The 22,914-nt window shown below is 38.6% G+C and overlaps 1 protein-coding gene across 1 annotated transcript in view; it reads left to right on the top strand.

The window, feature by feature from the left end:
- The window catches only part of GDA (guanine deaminase), a 66,930-nt gene that overhangs the window by 7,186 nt on the left and 36,830 nt on the right, over positions 1 to 22,914 (top strand). The window contains exons 2-3 of the mRNA XM_079789890.1: positions 17,150 to 17,238; positions 20,558 to 20,729. Of these exons, the coding sequence (XP_079646016.1) occupies positions 17,150 to 17,238; positions 20,558 to 20,729 (261 nt within the window). The remainder of the gene's footprint in view (positions 1 to 17,149; positions 17,239 to 20,557; positions 20,730 to 22,914) is intronic.

Raw genomic sequence — 22,914 nt, 5'->3', positions numbered from 1 at the left:
TTTTATTTCTTGGGCTGTATTCCTAGAAGTGGGATCACTGGGTCAAATGGAGAGAGGGTTCCCTTTTTGGAGATAGACTTTAGGATGTCACAGGCAGGGCAGAACCATGTGTCCTTTAGCACTTCTCCTAAGAGTAGTCCTGTCAATGGAGTTTTGATGAACACCAAGAGGCAGGAGCCTGAGTAGTTCTCTTTGGCAAAAGCCTGGAGTGCCACTGTTTGGTGTTGCGTGTAAAATGCAGAAGCACATGCCTTTACTAATAATCCAGCTTTGAGGAGGTTGAGGAACTTAACGAGAGGTTACTCAATAATTTCAAATCCATTTACATTGGTGAGACATGCTCTTCTCTTCCTAGAAATTGTGCCAGTTTTAAGTCTGCTTGTCTTATCTTTCATTTTGCTTGTGCTTAAGTTCATTCTTTAAAGCTCGATTCAAGTACCCTCTCCAAAGTCTTTTTACTACTTCCCTACCCCAAAATGACCTCTCCCTCCTATAAATGTCTCTCTTATTGTCATTCTTCTTATAGACTACTTATATACATTTGCTGACCATGTACCTTATTTGTATATATTTTCATCCAAATTGATTATAAGTTCCTATTCACATGACATAAGAAGAAAAGTAGGAAATATTTACTTATGTCTTAGCAGTCACGGGCCTTGTAAATAGTGTAGGTACTCAATAAATTTTAAATGAATGAATGCTCCACAAAATTATAGAAACTGTTGAACAATTTGTCTTAATCTCTGTTGAGAATATTTTAAAACAAATTTGCACATACTTTAGAAAGTAAAACATTGCATGTAATTATATCTTGTCTCAAAGTGATTTCTATTACACAAAATGCAGATGTTTAGAAGTTGTTAATTATGTTGATTAAATCTATTCTGGTTTTAAAATTATCTTACTTTTAAAAAATATATCTCTTTATTGATATCAGGGAAGAAGGGAGAGGGAGAAAGAGATAGAAACATCAATGATGAGAAAGAATCATTGATTAGCTGCCTCCTGCATGGCCCCCTAATGAGGATTGAGCCTGGAACTGGGAATGTGCCCTTGACCAGAATCAAACCTAGAACCATTCAGTCTGCAGGCCAACGCTCTATCCACTGAACCAAACCAGCTAGGGCAAAATTATGTTACTGTTAAGAGGTATTGTTTTATGTCAAAACACAGAAATTGGCAGTTACTTTTTTTTTTGTACTCCATTAGGGATGTAATGCCTTTAAGCATTCATTCTCCAAATACTGAATACCTACTCTTTGCTGTGTGTTTAACAAGTTAAAGAACTGGATTCTGTGGCCAATGATGAGATCACAACAACACATTCCATTCACAGTGTATTACAATTTACCACTTAAAGCCAAATGCTCAGTGTCACTGGGTAAAGGGCTGTACTCCATCAGTGGTTACAATTATAAGATACATATTCTTCCCAGAGAAATTGTTAATAGCATGCCCAGTGCTATTCAGCCAGGAAGGAATGGAGTTGGGATTTGAATCTAGATGTTTCCTCTCCAGCATTTATTATCTCTCCAGATTTTATTTAAAGTCTCTGGTTACCATTTCAGCCACCTGAGCACTTAACTGTCTCAGCCCTGCCTTCTTCCTTGCTGTGCCTTTGAATCCTAGACAAAGAAAGCCATCTTCACCTGCAGCCAAGTCTCAGGTTCCTGCTAGTCCTATTAGTCACCTCCTGGTTCTTCCCCACTGAAGCTGTGTCACCTTTTTCTTGATCTTTTCCCTCAGCCCTGTTTGATGTGCTCTTGTCAATAAAGCTATTTTTACATCTGGGTTCTCAGCACTCATACAACTCAAAGTGTAGAAATACTCCCAACCTACAGCCTTCCTACAATCCCAGGCTTCCTCAAACAATGCAAAAAAATGGTGGCTCTCAAACTAATCTAATTGATATGCATATATCTGAATTTACAAAACTGATTAAGAAAGGTATACATGCACTGCACAAAACAGTTGGTAAGAAAGGATTTTTTAAAATTTATTTTTATTGTTGACAATATTGCAGATGTCTCCCATTTTTTTCCTCCCTTTACTCTCCTCCACCCAGCTCCTGCCCCACCTCAGGCCTTCACCGCACTATTGTCTGTGTCCATGGGTTATGCATATATGCATATAAATTCTTTGGTTAATCTCTCTCCCCCCGCCCCCCATCCTTCCCTCTGAGATATGTTTGTTGTGTAGTCTGTTCCATGCATCCACACCTCTGGACCTATTTTGTTCATGTAGACCAATAGTGATAGATTCAAAAGGGACCTCAGGTTCTTCTTATTCTGTTAACCAGTCATCTATTAATCTCCTCGCTACCTCCTTTAATTGTTGCATTGTCTGCATATGGATTTTTCTATGAGGTGCTCATAGCTTTCATCAGACCTCAAAAAAAGAGTAAATGACCTCAAATTGTCAAAACCTCAGATCATTTACTCTTGTACCTCAAATAGGACTATCTCACCTGTGCAGCATTCTTGTCCATCTTTTGTATAAATGACTTCAGTGATTAATATACCAGAACTGTATTGATCTACCCATTTGGGTGCTAATCATGTCACTTTTTTTTTTCTATTTTGAAAATTTTAAGAAAATCAGTTTGAGCCATACCCACAAAATTATTGGAAAGTCCAATATCCGTCACTTTGGGATTTCTCTTTTCTTTCTTTCTTCTCTACCAGGATTCCCGGAGCCTTTTATGATCTAAGTGTCCGTTCCTTTCCAGGTAGTGATTCAATGTTTATGATGTCCCAGGTCCTTGTTCTTGTTCTGGGGCTAGAGATTGCTGTTGGGGAACAAGACAAAGCTGCTGCCCTCGAGGAACTTTGTTATTTCTGTTTTTAAGGGGGATCTTCATATGTGCAGTTCTAAGGCCACGGTGGCCATGGCTGCCCTTACCTTTGTGGCCACATGATGCTGCAGCAGGGTGCTGATCCCAGCCATCTGTCTGCCATTGCTACTCTGTCCTGTCCAGGCTAGAAGGGCCTTCACCAAGGCCAGCTCAGTGGCAACTCTGTACCCTTAGGCTCAGCTTGTTCTAGAACAACTCATACAGACCCGTGTGGTCACACTGGTCTTAATATTGGGCTTCCCCTCTAGAGAAGAACAATGTTTCATTCCTTCCTGGTGCATCCAAGGCACTAAAAGAACAAAGTACAAGATAAAGTCTCAATTGGTCACTCAACTACAATGGTAAACTTTAAAAGCGTTCCATGGTACATTTAAATTATGGTTTTAAAAGTTTGATTAGCTGTGATATTAGTAGCACATCTCTTATATTAAGCAGTTGTGCATTCAGATACTATAACATGAATAAAAAGAAAATAAATTTTGCGTATAAGTCATCTTCTTGCATTGCATTTGGCTTTTTGCCTAGGACACTGGATTATAAACTTGGAGGCAGGAGCCACACTGATGATGATGATAGTGAACATGTATTGGACGTTTGTTATGTGCTAGGTGCTGTGCTGAGTGCTTTGCAAAGCCCAATTCTCCTGATTGCTTTATGAAGTGGAACTGATCTCCTTATTTATAGACAAGAAAACTGAGGCTCAGAGTGGTAATATTAACCCTGGAAATAATATCTGATGACTATACATTGAATGAATTTTCTCTCTCCTGAAACCATTGTGTAGCTTTTTGTTTTCAGATAGTCAAATAGCCAAGTTGCAGTAGCTTCCCTTACTTCAATTGTTAATACGAATTCAATCCTTAAGATTAAAGAGAAGGACACATTCATCTCTTCTGATGCATTTTCTGAACTTGAGCAATTAATGTTGATCTTCTCCCATAAGATCTTACTTCATGCGTGACATTGTTTCCAACTTTTTAAAAGCCACACCCTTTCCTTTGTGAAAACATTGTTTAGTTGACGATGTCACATTAATTACATTAACTTTAAATTTAACTTCTAATTGAGATCTGTTTCTCAAAGCCTTTTGACTATTGAAGTTGGTGCCTCTGAATATGAAATGCTAATCTTCCCTATGAATTAGTGATCTATGCACTAATACAACTGAAGCCATTTCCCAATAAATACCTGTCACATCTTCCTGGTATGATCCTGCTCGGTTGGCACCACATGGGACCTGTCTCTATAGTCTCAGTGCTCTTTCTCTTCTCTGTGTTATTGGTTTTTAAAAACTACTTTGACAGAGTCAACCTTCCTCACTAAACCCACCTGAAAATCCAAACTTGTTAGCAAGCTATTGATTCATGAGTTTAAAAATAAAATCTTTGAAAGCTAAAGCAGTTACAAGGTGATTCTAACTTCAAGTGAGTTCGTCTAGGCTTACACATGATGTAGGAATTTCAAAATGCTGGGATTCCCAAACAAGTTAAACTGACAGCAAAAGTGTATGCTCTGACCATTCAGCCCCGTCCATGCACATATAAGACACATTTCTGGAAAGCCATATTAAAATTCAAAACCCAAGTAATACTTAAGGGTTGGGTTGTGGAAAAGAATTTTTACTTTCCACTTTATAACTTTCTGTATTGTTAGTTTTGTTCTTGTTTTACTTTTATAACTTAATAAAACTCACCCCTGGAAAGTGTGCAATTTAGCGTCATTTATTACATTAACAAAGTTGTGTAACCATCACCACTATCTGATTCCAGAATATGCTTATCAACCCAAAGGACAACCCATTAACCATGAAGCAGTCATTCCCTATTCTTCCCCCCACTGCCACCCCTCAGCAACCACTAATTTGCTTTCTGCCTCTATAAATTTGCCTATTCTCAATGTAAATCATGCAAATGGACATATACAATATGTGATCTTTTGTGCCTATTTTTTTTTTCATTTAGGATAATGTTTTCAAGGTGTATCCATATTGCGGTATGTGAGAGCTCCATTCCTTAGTTGATGGACATTTGAATAATTTCCACCTTTGCCTATTGTCAACAGTGCTGACATGAACATCTGTGTACAAGTTTTTAAAACTAATTTATTCTTTAAAATTTTTTTATGGCTCTTTATTGCATACCTAGGGGGGGATAAATCCAGGCCTGACCTTGCTGACTGCTTGCCCAGCCTTTTATATTGTTTATGCCTTTGTGTCTTTGTCTCTGTTCCTCCTGCACCGTTCAACTGCTGGATTAATACCTTGCAAGACCAATTAAGTGTCTCTTTCTCAATGAGGTCATTACTGACATCATGCCAACCCCTCTGTTGACAGGCAGAGCTAAGTCCTGGCTCCTTTGTGCCCCACTTTCTGCGTGGCACCTCTTTATGGGTCTTACTTTATCTCATGAGTCTTCCCTTTAACCTAACTTTGAAGGCAGGGGCTACAACTTTATCACTTTCAGATCGGTCCATAACTCTCAGCACATGGTGGTTACTCAGATGAATACATGTTAGAATTTTTTTCACGACAGGTAACCCGGTGGGAAAAATGCACTCTAGGAGTCAGCAAAATGTATAGTTTGCTAAAAATATCTCCCAAATAACCAATTATTAGAATAAGAACTCTGGATTTTTCTAATATGGAGCTGAATAAAACATATTTGGTTACTGGGTGCTGCTGTTAGTTTCATGTCCTACTGAATGATTAAGAACCCTGGAAGAGTAGATTTTATTGGAATTCTGAGACCTCAGAAAGCTCTCAAATGCCTTTATCGTGGACTATGTTGAGGATCTGGAATAATATAGATTATAAAGGCCTGCTTACTCCCTTTGGTGTTTATATTATGGTTTGTTATGTGTTCACATCTTCATAAAACGGCTATTTACTGAAACTGTTGTTTGTGAATTGCCACTTATAATTTTCAGTCCTGGAACATGGTAGAGCCTCCATAAACAATAGCTCTTATGGCCCATCTCCTGTCCCTCGCAGTACTTAGTGCTTTAGCACAAAATCGGCATTCACTAAATGCTTCTGAATGGTAGAATGGACTGCTGTGCTCTGTGCGCTATTCCCTGTGGGGCACAGGTGGTCCTGGCAGAGTAGACAGGAGGAGTTAACCAACATCCCTAACTGGTTGTGGCCAATATGTGTGAGGGTGCACACAACAAGTTACGTTGTTAAGGTCTTCACAGGGAGGGGCAGATTTTTCCTCTGCGTTATTTAACCTCAAAGTCACGTTCCTCCTGCCATTTGTAGGGTGGTCTCATGGATGCCCTGACCCTTTTTTGAAATGCAAAGCACAGAAGGCACTCCAGGTCCCTACCCTGGTGGGGGCTTGTGAACCTCCTTAAGCTCCAGCTCGGTGTGGACTCACTCGTCCTGTGTAACAGTGTGCTTAGCGTTCATAAGAACTGATAATAGCTGAGAAGGACCAAAACCTTCCACGAGTTAGGGATAAATGGTGAGCAAAAAAGGTGCAGGTTCTGCCTTATTCTCACTCGGAGTCAATAATCAAATAAGCATCAGTATGTATATAATTTCTAAAACAGGAAAAGGGGGGCGTGCTATGAAGTGTGGGACCAGAGGACATGGCTTGTCTTGAGGAGATAGAAGCTATTTGAGCGGAGTCTGAAGGTTACACGGGAGCTGACGAGGCAGAAAGAGATGAGGGGAAGGCTTGTGCAAAGACCCAGCAAGGAAGAGGAACTAGGAACAGGCGTGGGATATTGCTGAAGATGGAAAAGGCGGGGGTTGAAGAAACAAATGAAGCCAGACAGATAAGCAGTGGCCATTATTGTTGGTATTAGGAAGACTTACATGGGTGGAGAGAGAGGGTGGCGATTGGCTTGGTTTTGGAATGGGAGGAAGATAAGGACATGCAGAGAGTGACCATAGACAACTCTTTTGAGATAACAAATACCTAATATTTTTATTCATCATATGGATAATAAAGTGCCTTCAACAGTAATAAAATACAAACACATTACTTACGTTGATTTCCCCAGGTAAGGACAATACAAACGTTTGCACTGGTCAAAGTTATGTAAGCATGCTGGTATTGCCCATTTGCAAATATCTGAGAGGAAGCCGAAGTACTGGCAACCTACATGTACCCGAGTTAAAATGACTTGCAGCCTCCTTAAAAAGTATTTTACTATCTTATCTCAGAAGTATAATTTAGCATCTCACTGCACTGGAAGTCTTGTTATTTAGTCAGAGTGAAGCTCTTTTCATTAAGTTCAAACAGGGAAGGCATAATTCTTCAATAAATGTGAGATTATTTTGAAATTAAAACAAACACAGCCAGGTAAGACAGTAGAACCAGATGTTTTCTGAATTCAAAAGTGCAGTTTGGTTCTAGGGAGTCATTTCTGGACTCTGCCTTCTCCAAGGGTTTGAGAAAACCTCACCCTCTTCCTCCTTGCTGGGCGGGTGACTGTACCAGAAACTTTAATCCAGCTAAAAAAGCAACATATAAATGACTCATATTAAGGAGGAAAACAACACCTTTCATCTGTATGAATCGGGGCCTGTGCAATCATTCATTTTTTCTTTCTCTGTAGGAAAAAGAAAAACAAGACTAATTCTAGATATGCCACTGGAATTAGAATAAAAAAACAACTATAAGTATAATCTAGATAGTATGGGATGCTTCAAACATGCCATATCATTGGGTAGATAGAGTGAGAGGACAGTAGGAAGAAAAGATGTGGAAAGGAAATGATGTGACAATTATGGCAATAGAACCACACACCAGTTTACATTGTTTCATGTCTTTGGGCTTCTCCATCTCTTTTTTTTTCACGTCCTGAACACCCTTTCCCCTTTTTCACCCCAATATATGCCTTATTCATCACCTCCTCAAAACAATAAAACAAAACAAGACAACTGATTTTTCTAGTCTTCTCTAAAAATGTTCTCCCTTCTATGGAGTTTTCCAGCTTCGTCTGTAGTGCAATTTGGCCATTAGAGAAACATGTCACCATGCATTGTCTTCAGTTTCCTATATGCACGTAAATTTTATTCCCTCAGTTGGAAAACAAACTCTTGAAAGATGAGTTTCTTACACATTTAGCTGAATCCTTAGCAGTTTGATAGCATACGGTGCACATTTAAACAATCTATACTGTCTTGGGCTGTTATCATTTGAAATACATTACTGAACAAAAGGTAAGCCAACAAGCCTGCTTTTTTTTCACATTTACTAATTCTCTCTATTTTTATTGAAACAACTGAGGTTAAGTGAAGACATCATGAGTTTCTTTAGCTTGCATCTGCTAGACTAAGGGCACCTTGCTACATAACCACAATACCATTATCACACTTTAGAAATTAACAATAATTTCCCAAGATCCTTTCATGATCCATAATCCATGTTCAGATTTTCCCAACTGTTCCTATCACTTCTTTATAGCTCAAACAAAAAAAAAAAAACAGAATCCAATCAAGGTTTATGAATTTGTTGTTATGCTTCTTTTGTCCTTTTAAAAATATTTTTTATTGATTTTTAGAGAGAGGAAGGGAAAAGGAGAGAGAGAAACATGGATGCAAGAATGAAGCATTAATCAAGTGTCTCTTGTACCCTCCCTGCCAGGGATTGAGGCTTAAACCTGGGCATGTGCCCTGACTGGGAGTCGAACCAGCAACCTTTCAGTGCATGGGACCATGCCCAGCCTACTGGGCGACACCAGCCAGGGTTCTTTTGTCTTTTTAAACGTAGAAGTCTCTGCTTTTGGGGTGTGTATATTCCAAGAAGCATATTTTAAGCGACTTCCTATCAAATCTTGGGATTTCTCCTCCCCTCCTCTGTATGCAAGGGTTTGATTGGCATGCATCCTGCCACAGGCCCTTGGCATGCAGAGGTATAACCTTCACAGATGACCCCGGGAGATGCTTGCAGTTTTATGGAGGTGAGTGTCTGGATCCTGCCCGTGCGTGTGATGGTCAGTGTCATTTAACCAGCCAGCAAGCTCAGCTGGCCTGGCAGCATCAGCAGCTCAGCAATTTCTTATCCTTGTTGTATCCCTGGTAACTCCCATGAAGTAGTTGAAAAACAACCCAAACAGCATTTTTATAAAAAGTTGTAATAGTTCTTGGAAAATTGATGGGCAAGTGAAGATGTGCTGCTATCAAAGTAGCTTCTTCTCACAGCTGTGTCCCAGTGACCAAAGGAATGAAGAGAGATGAATTGTAAATCAGACACACAGAATGAAGCATAAAGATTTTTTTTTCTCTTTAACATTAGGAAATATGACATCAAACACCAATCTCTGGTTGCCATAAAAATAGGACAAGAAAGTTGGACTAGACCCCCAGGTTTGACTAATGAATGCTGTGCTCGTGAAAACACATAATTTTCCCTGAGCTCTTGAAACGAATCAAGTGCAGTAGCTTGCGTGTGTGTGTGGGGGGGGGGGGGACATTTGTATATATTAATTTTAAAGATTATAGAATCTAGGTTGGCAAGAATGGCTCTCCTTGTACTATGTAAAGGATACAGCAAAAATCAAAGAATAGACATGAAAACTGAGAAAGGAAAAAAGCTCATTGCTGTCTTCATCTATCACAGATTTTTTTAGAGCTCAATAACTAGATTTTTGAGTAGTTGTATGCAAAGGAGATTTTATACTATATATATATATATATATATATATATATATATATATATATATATATAAATTAATACATCTTGGACATGGTTTCATATCAGTACATAAAGATTTGCCTCATTTTCTCACTCTTCCAATTATTCATTTTGTGGTGATTTGTTACAGCAAACATTGCAGTCATCTGAAGGCTTGAGTGGGGCTGAGGGATCCACCTACAACATTCAAGTTCATTCACATGACTGTAAGCTGGTGCTTACAGTTGTTGGCAGCAATCTTTGGTTTCTCCCAGGCCTGCTGCTTGAGTGCCCGCATGATGTGCCTGGCGATGGAAAGCATTCTCCTAAACTAGCCTTAGAAGTAACAACATGTGATCCCTTTGTTCCAAGCACATCGCTAAGTTTGGCCCACCTCAAGGTTTGGGGAGGGAACTAGAGCCCACCTTTCGAAGAGAGGGATGTCAAAGAATTTGGGGACATATGTTAAAGCCACCACACTGATGCTTGGGATGTGAGTTGTGGATGGAGCCTCCCCTTCACCCTGAATAGGAATTAATTTTACTACATCCCTGACAGATGGCCAGTCAGCCTCTGCCTGGCACTTCCAACTATGAGGCGCTCACTATGTTGTGAGTCACTGAATTCCATTTATATCAATTGTTAGAAGCTCTTTTATTCATGAAATTGAAAATCCTATTGCTGAGTATTCCATTATAGAAGCTAGTTCCACTGCTCTAGAATGGCACTTTTAGGTGATGACTTTTCCATTATTTGCAACTGTGGTAATCTTGACTTCTTTCTTCTTTAGACAAAATAATGTCAGTTCTACTCAGAAACTCCTCTGAAGTTTTGATTTCAGGATTTTCCCACATCTTAGTCACCTTCCTGTAAAACATTTCAATTCAGTACATCCCTCCACAACTGAAAATCAGTAACTAGTTCTTTATCCCAATCTAAGCCTGAAAGGACATGACAAAGCAGTTCTCTCTTTGCATAGCAGTAGAATCAGGGGCATGGAAATGGAACAGACTGATGATTCTCAGAGGGAAGAGGGTGTGTGGGGGTGCGGGAATAGATTAGACCAAGATCTTATATGCATGTATGCGTTACCTATGGACACAGACAATAGGGTGGCGAAGGCCTGGAGTGGGGTGGGAACCGGGTGGAGGGGAGCTATGGGAGGAAAAAAGAGAAACATCTGTGATAATCTCAACAATAAAGATTAATTTAAAAAAATAATGTCTCTCAATTTGGGTTTGCCTTGTGTTTTCTCATGATTAGATGTAGTTTATGCATTTTTTTTTTTTGGCCTGAATATCACAAAAATGATTGTGTTCTTCTCAGGGCATTCACATGAAAAATTTATTAAATGATGCCAAATGCTCATTTAAAAAAATAAGTTTTTATTGATTTCAGGGAGAGGAAGGGAGAGGGAAAAAGGGCTAGAAACATGAGATCATCAATCAGCTACCTCCTGCAAGCCCCCACTGGGGATTGAGCCTGTAACCTGGCATGTGCTCTGATGGAAAATCAAACTGAGACCTCCTGGTTCATATATGTATGTATAATTGATCTACATAAATTAAAAGCCATGAGTTGACATCAATACTTGTAATTTAAATTCAATACCATAGATTTTTTTCTAATAAAAAGTTACTAAATGCCAATGAGTCATTGGTGATGTCTTCAATAGAGGTCAGAAAAATACTAAAGTTATTGTTTTATCTATGAAAAATATATGTTTTCTACAGCAAAGTGGGGCTTGTAAGGCTGCCAGAATTTGTACTTTTCTAAGAGTGTTTTATCATGCCCTGAATTTAAAGGAAAAAATTGTTGAAAGTTATCACAAGTTGCAAACAATCATAAATTGAAATAATGCTTCCTAGAAACACTAGCATAAGCCACAAATTATGCAGTCTCAATTTGCCTGCATCTTCTGAGGAGCCTGCATCAGAGGTTGGCTTATACTTTTAGGGAAGCAGGCATAGAGGTGTGGAAGAACCTCTGAGAAGATGGGTCAAGTCCAGCAGAGAGTCCTGGCCTGCTCTGTGCCCTTGGCCAATTCACGTTACCTGATCCATTTCCTTACCTGTGAATTGGGAATCTTGGATCTGAACACCTAAGTACCTCATGCTTCCCTTTGGTGACATTGTAACATAAATTTGTTGGATTCTACCTTTATAGGCTGACTTTTTTTTTTTAAGGCAATCTCACTTCACCTTTCTTTTCCATTAATCTGTTTGAGGTGAATTGAGCTAATATGGCAATTTTCATCTGTGTCCAAAGCTTCAGAAATCTTGAGACCACATATTTTTATCTGATTTTATCTCCCATTACAGTGCCTAAGAGTGGATTTTGTATAATGGGTTGCAATATATCTTACCTTATTTTGTTGGATGACCGAACTATTTCACAATGGCCTGAAGAGCAGTTTACTCTGTTCCATAGCAACAAGCCTCTTGCCCAGATTGGCCATCTGGTGTTTGAAGCCTCTATCTTGCAGATATTTTTTTCTTTAGCTGATAGTCATTACTCATCTGCTTTTGGCTTTAGTATTCTTGACATTCTCGTTATTGCTCATCCTAAATAGTCCCAGTTTCAAGTAAGAGAACGTTTGGAGGCATTGCTTAACAGAAGGGATTTAATTTCCTCATCTGGAAACCAAAGGGGTCAGATGGAAAGGTTTCTGACAGCTGGCACCATCTATGACTTAATGATTTTATGAAATTTGTTTTTTTGATGACTGCTGTATGTGCTTGCCAGCCCCCCTAGACTCTGGCTGTGAAGAGGAAGACCATGACCATAATAGGCACTCTTAAAGGTGAATGCTTGAATAAGTGAAGGAAGGGCCACATAAACCCAGGAAGCTCCAGGTTGAAAGACCCATTGCCCTAGAGAGAAAACATCAATGCTACGTTGTAGTTTTGCCATATTTGTTTTCCAAAACATGTTTAGAGGTTTCTTAAAAATAAATCTCAATCCCTGGCCAGTGTTTCTCAGTGGTTAGAGCATCAGACAGTGCACCAAACCGTCATAGGTTTGAGTCCCAGTCATGGGCGGGTTTGCTCTCTGCCAGTCGGGGAGCATGCTGGAGGCAACCAATCAATGTGTCTTTCTCACATTGGTGTTTCTCTCTCTCTCCCTCGCCCCCTTCACTTCTTTATTCATCTATTGATGGACACTGTGACATTATTTTCTAATGTGTCTGATGGAATGAAAATATAGTGATTTGATATCTACTTTAACCTATTTTCTAAGAATCATAAATTAGCTCCTCCTTAAAGATCTAAAATGCTATGTAGTCCCTTTTTCTTCTTGAATTACTAATTCTATTCTACTTTCCTTACAGGGTTGTGCTGATGAAATCTAGTTTTACACTTGAACGTCTTTTATTGACCAACCAGTAAAATAAAATTTGTGCTTGTAAATTTAAATGTTTAAAACTTCCTGGGACCAAAAGGAAGTTTTAAAATATATATTACACATGTTGAAAGGCAATTTGTTAAATGTGAAATTAAAAGGCTGTTTTTTACTCCAACCACATAAATATATCTATAGATGAGTGTTACTTTGTAGAATGAATGAAATATGAGCACCATCAATTTTTTCTTATTTTTTATTTTTACAGAAGAAAGTGCTGAGAATTATTTGCACATAAATCAAGTAGATGGGTGATGGGAGGAGCAATATCTCTCAATTCTTTGAACTCCTGAGTTATTTGATAAAAATAATATATTAATCTATCATCAAAATACTTTTAATAATCTGTCAGCAGATAAGCAATTAGGTCTCCAGTAAATTTTATTGAAAGTAAAGACCACAGTGCTAAAGAAATATCTTAAGGTGCCAGGCACAGGCATTGGTAGTAGCACATTTGAGCTTGATGACTGGATATTCCATCTACCATGTGCATGCAACCCAGAAGAGGGGAGAGTTGTGTTCATTTAGGGTTGAACTTGTGCCAGGTGTATGTTAACTAAAATTCATAAGCAGTAGGAAATAATACATGGTAGAATCTAAGCTGGACAAGGAAAATGGTGAAAAAAGACCGCTGATGAACTGAGGAAAAGTGGAGGGGAGAAGGTAAAGGGAGGGCTTTTTAAGATGGAAGATTGGTTGGAGTAGTTGAAATGACAAATAGGTAAAAGAGAAATTGTGATTTGGGAGTTTTAGAGGTAGAGCAGTTATCATGTGAAGTTCATGAACTTCATTTGTTCATGAACAAATGACTGAAGATGAATTCATGGAAGTAGCTGGCCATGGTTTCAAAAGGCTTGTCCAGGTTGATAGAAGGAAGAAAGAGCAGGGCGTGGAGTGGAGAGAAAGAGTGTGAGGCAGGCATCAACAGATTTGAACAAAGAGAGAAAGGTTGGTAAAGGAGAACAACAAAAAGAGAGGACAGATGTTCTGAAAGCTGAAAGGGGCAGGTCTTAGAGGAGACTTCTTTGTTTACAAGAAGCTGAAGGAAAAATGGTTTGGAAATGGCCGTGGAGGGTACCAAAGGCATCAAACTCATTGCCTGAGCCTGATGTCTGAATACCTGCCATTTGAGAAGCACAGGGGAAGCCATGTCCTTGGGGTAGAGCCCCAGCTACTAGGAGGGAGGAACTCAGAGCACATACGGAACAGGTAGAGGAGTTTGGTGCTTATGGAGGGGGAGTAACAAGAGGTTGCAGTGAAGGGTTTTAGTAAGTGGAAAGGGGTGGGAGGAAGCTCAGGCAGGGACAAGGAACACAGAACTTTAATGAAAATGATGATACAGATGAAGATCCCTGGTGTATATGCGAGGAGCAGGTGAATTCCAGCTTGAGTGTCAACTGAAGATAACAGTAAAGAGGGTGGGTGGGTTTGTGCCAGCAGTCTTTCTTTTCTTTTCTTTTTTTTTATAGAAAGAGAGAGGGAGAGGGAGAGAGAGAGAGAAACATCAATGATGAGAGAGAATCATTGATTGGCTGCCTCCTGCATGCCCCCTACTTGGGATCGAGCCCACAACTCCGGGCATGTACCCTTGGCTGGAATCAAACCCGGGACCTTGAGTCCACAGCCTAACGCTCTATCCACAGAGCCAAACCAGCTAGGGCTATTCCAGTAGTCTTTAAGGAGTTGGGTTCTTGCTTAACTACTAAAAATCTGTTATACCTTGATAGAAGATGTGTCTTGCTTGGTCAGAAGAATTGAGGCTTACATGTTGCAGACATGCTGAATTATTATTTTAATATACTTTTGCTTTTTATTGCCAATATATCATTGAGATTATTTTTGCACCCATATTATTAAATAACAAATGGCATTGGCTTGTAATTTTCACTCTCTCTTTGTATGTATGTGTTTATGTATGTGTTGCATGTGCTTTGTCAGATTTTGTTATGAGGATTATGCTAGCTTTGTAAAAATAGAGGTCCATTCTTTTCCACACTCTGGGGCTCTTTACCTAGCACAGACATTATCTGTTCTTTGTTAGCTGGAAAAAACTTGGCTAACAAATTCTCTGAATGAATGCTGTCCAATGCAGTGTATTAAGCACTTGAAATGTGACTGTAAGACCCATGAACTAACTTTTTTTATTTCTTATTTTAATTTTTAATTTAATTTTCCATTTAAAAAGTGATACTCATCTCAGTTTTAGAAAACTTTTAAGTGTTTTTGGAAAAACCTATTTATGTGATTCTACTTTTTGTAAATTATATAAAATCTAAATATATAAAAATATTTCTCATGAAAATTTAGCAACTCAGTTGAAATATACTTTAAATGCAAAATATACCTGGGAATTTAAAGCCAGAATACCCCCCAAATAAAATGAATAACTTTTATATTGATTTCAATTTGACATGATAATCTTTTATCATGGTCATCTATGTTGTTTAATAAAACGTATCATTAAAATTAATTTTACCTGTTCTGTCTCACATATTTAGTGTGGCTGCTAGAAAATTTAAAGTTATATATGCATTTGTTCTGAACCATATGATTTCCTAAAGAGTTAGTAAAACTTTCTCAGATTTTTCTAAAGCTATTGGTACATTCAGTTTTCCTATCACTCCAGAATAAATTTTGATAATTTATATTTTTCTCAAAAACATTTATCTCATATATATTTTTAAATGTGGGAATATAGTGTTGTACAAATATTTTATCATTGATTGATTGCTTTAATGGTAAATCAGTTCTGAGACATATTAACAAATTCTGTTTTTATGGTCCATTCTTTTCCATGCTCTGGGGCTCTTTACCTAGCACAGATATTATCTGTTCTTTGTTAGCTGTTTTCATTAATTATGTATCTGCTTTGATATTTATTTATTCTAGTGTATTTTTTTGAATCATCAAATTACTTTCCCTTATTTGTAGGAATTACATCTTCATTTCTCTTCTAAAAATATTCTAATTTTTTAAAAAAGGATATCTTCAATGAATACGGAAGTTTATTTCCAGTTCCATAAACAATTTTTTTGGAGTATATTGCCTTGCTTCTAATTAACTAGATGCATTTTATCTATGGGTGTTTTTTTTTAATATTTCATGTTCCATGAAATGTTTTTTTCTCACAATATTACATTTAAAAATGAAACAGGGTATTGCCTGCATATATGTTTCATTGTCCCTTGTCCTTTCTTGCTTTGCAATCCATTTTTATAGAGAAAGCAATTACACTATACTTGAAAAATGATCAACAATAGGTATAATGTTTCTAAAATTTAACATGTTCCAAGGATGTGCTAACTTGTTTGCTCAAATGTTCATATTTAGGCCTCACAGTAGCCTTGTGAAGTATGTGCTGGTGTTACCCCCTGTTTGCAAAACTAAGAGATCCATTGAGGTTTCCCAGCTGTGGCCCATGGGCTTCAGACCTCATAAGTGTAACACGAAAGATCATTCTTTTTGTGTCTCAAATACAGTACTAGAAGAACATAGCAGACATCTAGTATCAGAACAACATAGTTCATGCTAAGACGCAATTGTCAGGCAATTATGAGCAGTTATATTCAGTGTTAATAAATTGCCCAATGATACACTACTAGGGTACTCTAGACTTTAGTTTCCCACAATATCATAACAAAAATCTTTCAGCCATCTGTAATGAGGTATACCTTCTATAAACAATTGTTTTCTGTAATCACTTTCAGGGCTGGGAAAGAAAAAAATATCAATTCACTATTTTTTTAAAATTGTTATTGATTTTAGAGAGGAAGGGACAGGAAAAGAGAGAGAAAGAGAGAGAGAGAGAGAGAGAGAGAGAGAGAGAGAGAGAGAGAGAGAGAGAGAGAGAGAAACATCAATGTGAGGGAGAGACATCGATCTGTTGCCTACAATTGGGATCAAGCTCACAACCTGACTATGTGTCCTGACCAGGAATTGAACCAGCCACCTTTGGTGCATTGGGGGGCACTCAACCAACAGGGCCCAATTAGCCATTTTTCATACCCTGTATCTCCAAATTAGAATTTTGAAGCCATACTTATATCTGTAGAATGGTAGAGAAGAAGAAATATCATGCAATTTACTTCTTTGGGCAAACAAAGGCAAACACCTGCCGTTTTGCCTCTAAACTCAAGCCCATTTGGTATCAACTACCTTTTAAAATTAACGCAGCTATAGTGTAGTCTCTTTTAAAAAGATTTAGATATTTAGTAGTGACAAATGATGTTTCATTAATTTGTAATTCTTTCCTTTCTTTCTTTTAAAGATAGTGTTTTTAGAAGAAGCATCTCAACAAGAAAAGCTGGCCAAAGAATGGGGCTTCAAGCCGTGTGAGATAAGAGAACTGAGCCAACAGTGAGTCATAGCCAACTTCTTCCCTTTTGTGGATGCCATTAACTCATCTCAAATGATAAGAAAACTGCCTTGAGCGACAAAGAGGCTTTTTTATTTTTTTAAGGTTGAGGTGGGAAGGGGAGGTAAATAGAGAACAGGGACAGAAGCTTTGACTACTAGAGGCTGCCATCTTTCATTTACTTCGTTGGCACATATTTGTTGAGCTTAGTATGTGCAAGAACTGGGATTCAAAGGTGAAAATGGTCTATAAAGTCTTTGTCCTTGCAGGGTTTACAGCCCTTTACAGCCCCTGGGGAACACAGAACATAAACAAGTGCACAGATACGGAGGCATGGCAGTGCTAGCTTGTGAACCTTCTGTAAAGGAAATAGAGAAAGAGCATGATAGAGATCATTGTTGGGAGGATAGAAGGGAGATTTGGGGAGCAATAACTCTGACAGCATGGTTAGGTAAGGCCTAGCTCTGAAAATGCATTTGAGCTACGATTTCATATTCCAATTATTTTTAGTAGTTTTAAGTAATGTGTTCAAAACGTGTTTCTTGTGATTGCCCACATTCTACATAGCCTACTTGATTTGTTTTATGGAAATGGAGATACTTTTTCTTTTTTAACTCAACGATTTAATCTTGTTTCAGGCCACATATATTTCCAACGTCAGTGAAAGTTCCCAAGTCAATCAAAATCATTTTCATTCTAAAAACATCTTAACTTGGGAAGTGACTTTAGAGTAATGTAATGAGAAGAACACTGAAGTAGGAATTAGAACACATGGCGTGAATCCTCATGCTACAGCTTGTGGCTGTTTACTGTAATGCAAGCCACTTCCTTTCTCTGAGCTCAATTCCTAGGCTGTTAGCAAAAGGCTTGTTCTAGGTCACAGTGTCCCCTGCAGCAAATCTGTGGATTGTGTTACCCCTAAGGCTTTAAGGCAGAGGGGCTGACCACAGTCCGCAGGCATCCTCAAACTATGGCTGCGGGCCACACGCGGGTGTTTTTGCCGTTTTGTTTTTTTACTTCAAAATAAGATATGTGCAGTGTGCATAGGAATTTGTTCATAGTTTTTTTAAAACTATAGTCCGGCCCTCCAACGGTCTGAGGGACAGTGAACTGGCCCCCTGTTTAAAAAGTTTGAGGACCCCTGGTCCAGAGAGACGGAGGTAACTGGCCATAACGTTTTGTTACATTTGCATTCATACTCACATCTCCTACCTTCTTCCCTCTCTCTGCTGCCTCTCTGTTGGCCTGCATGCTTGCAGGCAATGGGCATAGAGATGAGTCCAGTGAGCATGGAGATAATTCCAGTGACTTCTACTGTTACCATCTGCTTCCTGTTGCTAGATTTTCATGAGAATAAATGTTGAGGAACAGGGCTTGCATGCCTTGGGAATGAGAGGTTAGAAGAAGGCTTGGGAGTGGGTAAGATGGAGGCTGGGAGGGGGTGAGAGGATGGTGAAGTGATTGGAAGATGGGGAGGGGGCGAACACATTTGTGAGTCATCACATTTTTTGTCCCTCCTTATGAGGCTGCTTTTGGAATTAAATTCATAAAAATAAATGAAGATGCAAAGGAACCTTTAAGCACAAAACACCAACAAGAGATAAGGTAAGAAAAAAAGTTAAAGTTTGGTGGAAGACTGAAGTCTTTGAAGAAAAATCATATATAAAATGCAAAGTGATTTACATATTAAACACGTAAGATATATGCGTTTGAATTTCTTTAAGTCAGTATTAAAATACCACAGAAGATGCTGTCTCTGATCTTCTGTTTCATAGATTCCGTGTATCTACAGGTCTATCTCAGGACAACGTGTGTGTTTTTTAAAATGAAAATTGCAACTCTGAGCAGCGCCTTGGTAGGAGTGGTGCAGATTGTGGCCACGGACCATAGAGGTTGGCAGGGCCAAGATTAGGGTGAGACGAGTGAGGCACTTAACCTGAGGCACAGAATTTATGGGGGGGTGGGGTAGGCAAAAACTCAATAATCAACATAAATAACAGTTTAATGCAATATTAAAAAAAAAATCAAAATTAATGCAAAAAAGTCCATGATAAACAAAACGCCAAAATTTTAAATAAAGACAGGATGTTGTTGGTTTCATATCCTTGTATTTTTTGTGTGCAAGAAAAGAGTGGTTTTCAAACAGCCCTGTGCTCCCAGAGCAGGTTAACAATGTTGTTCAAAGAGATGGAGTAACTCAGGCCTTTATAGACAGTCAGTCGTATGTGTTAATTCTAAAGCTTTTATTAAGGTTTTCCACTTGGTTAGAAGACAGGTGGATGTTTCAATAAGCATATGTAGGGCACACATTGTTCTTTTTCCTTCGGTTCTGAGACAGCCTGGCCTGCACTACAGGTTTGAAATAGGAAATTGATGTCCTTTTCTGGTGGAAGTTGAGATTTTCTAAGGGAATTATGATAGTGATTAAGTCAAGTGAAAAGAGGAAAGAAGAAAGGAGAGCTTTTCACCTTTTTCTGCTTCCCTTCAAAGTCCCATCTCTGCTTTGCCTGCAGCTTGACTTTTGATGGCTATGATTTAGCTGTAAGTAAGGTCTGGGGTGGAGAACTGAGTTTTAATCCTGGTTGGACCACTAGCCAACTGGTGGTCCAAAATTGACCTTGGCATCTGTGAGCTTCCTTTGGGGCTCTGTGACCTCTAATCTCACATGCCACACTATAGCACCTACGAATATCTGTAATATAAGTCCTGGACTAGACCTTGATTATGTGAATGCTTCTATTACTAAGTCTTCCACAATGCTTCCTGTTTCCTAAAAAGGATTGTTAGCTTTTCTGGATGAAAATCACATTTCTGATGCAATAAATTGCTGGTCTTCCATTGCCTCAGAAGACTTTGCACCCTGAATTATCTCCTTTACTTCTTTTATCTCTGCTACCTTCAGAACATGCTTGAGCTTATCCTAATGGAAAAGAAAATGTGGCTTTCTCTCTCCTCCCCCTACATTACCATCCCAACATTCACTTACCAAATGTTTTCAAAGCAACCTCGCCATCTGTCCAGCAGTTTCTCTGACACCTGTCCTCTGTGTTCATGGCCCTCTACTCGGCTTCTTCCTCCCTTCATCGTCTGTGATTAACCTCACACCAGTCATTCCAACATAGGAGCCAGCTCTCTCCTAGCAGAGCTTCGCTTTTCTATCTTGATCTCTAAATACTCGATGAATTTAGTCATCTGTTTGCCTCAGCTCTAAATGGATGTGGGATGAACAGTTCAATCATGGCCAAGAGAAAAGATGATTTAAACGTATGCAAAACGACAAAAGATGCTATTAAATTCTTTTTCTCTCATCTTTATTTCCAGTGAGTTCTTCATGCCTGGGCTGGTTGATACACACATCCATGCCTCTCAGTATTCCTTTGCTGGGAGTAACGTAGACCTGCCGCTTCTGCAGTGGCTGACCAAGTACACGTTTCCTACAGAACTCAAGTTCCAGAACTTGGACTTTGCTGAAGAAGTATATACCAGAGTCGTCGTAAGTATCCTGCTTGTGAGTGCCGGGGTATGATGTTTGGTCACCTGTGGAAACATCCTTTTCTTGGGAGCATGTTTTAAGTATAAAACACAGGCAGGTAAGGCTAGAATGGGCTACAGAGGTTTATTTTAGTTCTTTCACAGCCCAGTGAGTTTGTGACCATCTACACAGCTAGTTACTAGCAAAGAGCGAACTTGAGTTCAGATTCCCAGATTCCCCGATTGGATGGACTCTCATCACTCTCCATCTTTTACTTTTTGTGTGTTACTCCACTAAATTTGGGTTGAATGCATATGTGTGTTCCCTCACAATACTGTTCTGGGACCCTATAGAATAGCTGAGTAACCTTTGGAAAGTTCTGCAGCTCATCTTCCCCATCTGTGAGAGAGAGAGAGAGAGAGAGAGAGAGAGAGAGAGAGAGAGAGAGAGAATGAATCTGTTTCACCGGATTGTTATGATAATTAAGCCAGTTAATATTTGTAAGGTTCTTAGAATAGTGCCTGACAGATGGAAAGCGTTCTATGTGTTTGCTTTAAAAAATACCCAAGGCAATTAAAAATTAAAAATTTAAACTGCAGTTAGAAGGGCGTCATGCTATTTTGGTAACTTTGCAAGGAGGGAAAATAGGATGGTCCCTTTTCTGGGCATATGGGATTGTGATGAGCATTAACACCACTAGAGGGAACTATGGGGCTAGTTCAGTCATTGAACAGTGGCTGTAGTGTGTGCCGACTCAACTGTATGTTGAAGACTCCAAAAATATCCTTTCTTTCACTCTCTCAAGAAAATCGTTTCCCATCTTTCTACCCCAACCCTATGCCCAACCCACTTAGCAGCCAGAAACAGCTTCTGCAGTTGAGAATTAAAGCTGAAAATACCTCCTTATCTGACCACTGCCTCTTATCATTCAGTACACATAGTCTGAATAATCCTGCATTTTTGCTGGGTTTTCTCCTGATGGCTATGTGATGATGGCAATATTGTAAGCCTTATATACTACCCAGTTATCCTGCCAGTTTCCTGGTTTTGTGTCACTCAAGCTTTGAAGAATAAAGCAAGTGCTATCATTTATACACCTGCCTCACTTCATTATAAATTCAGTGAAATTGTGGGTTTTCATATTTAGCATGCATCCTCATGACACCAGAAAAAACTGAGGACTAAAGCTGTGTATGGAGCTGCATTGTGTTAATGAATTGTGTTAACCACACCAAAGCTTTTTATTTTCAAAAATTATTTATACCTTGCATTGTTCTAAAAAGGGTTTGAGATATCTTAAAATTGCATAGTATCCAACAGAAGAAAATGAGTCACAAAAGCATGGCAAAGGAAAATAGGGGAGAGGAAAAATAAAATAAAACCAAGAGGTAAATGTATGCCATGGGGATCCATGCATTTGTTAGAGTTTGTTACAAATTGGGCTTTAAATGTCTAGGTAACCCAGATAGAAAAATCAATTTTGAATTTTACACTGTATGATTTTTTAAAAAAAGTTGTTAAGGTAAAGCATATCTATTTATCATACTGAAATTTAAGAGAAATATTCCAATATAGTTACATGCTCTGGTGTCAAAATATATACTGTCAAGGTACTATAGTATCAAAAAAATCCAGATATGTACATCTTTTATGTTTGGAGGGAGTATCTAGAACATGTAGTTTTAGATACTCTCTCCAGGCCATACTCCATAAATTTTATTTCTTAAATCAGACAAGATTCGGCATGTTCAGGGTGGTATGGCCATAGACTTATTTCTTAAATCAGAGATTTGAGTAAGAATTTGATGCCAGTGAGTACAAGATAGGTATTATTCTCAACAGGTATTTGCAGTTCACACATCCAATATTTCTGATTATGAGCAGGCCTGCACACTTTGAGAATTGCATGAGCCAAGGTTATGGCTAAGAAAGTTCAGATTTGTTAACTGGAGCCTGTCCTTAGGCGGAAGACTGCCCATGGCAATGGATAGGGGTGCTAAGGCAGTACCCTTGAATAGAATCGAGACATTTTTGTTTTTTTATTTTCTCCTTCAGAAAAAGGTTCTAGATCTATACTTCAACAAATTGGCAATCAAGACCACAGAGTTTTGCACCATAGAGTTGTGTGTATTTTTATTGGTTGTTTTTTTTTTTACATCCATAGGTAATATTTCCATTGTCCTTATTGCTAAATAACTGAAATTTT

Source organism: Cnephaeus nilssonii, assembly GCF_951640355.1.
Source record: "Cnephaeus nilssonii genome assembly, chromosome: 14".
Lineage (NCBI taxonomy): Eukaryota > Metazoa > Chordata > Mammalia > Chiroptera > Vespertilionidae > Cnephaeus > Cnephaeus nilssonii.
The sequence above is the reverse complement of the archived record's forward strand: the minus strand, read 5'-3'. Positions and strand labels throughout refer to the sequence as shown.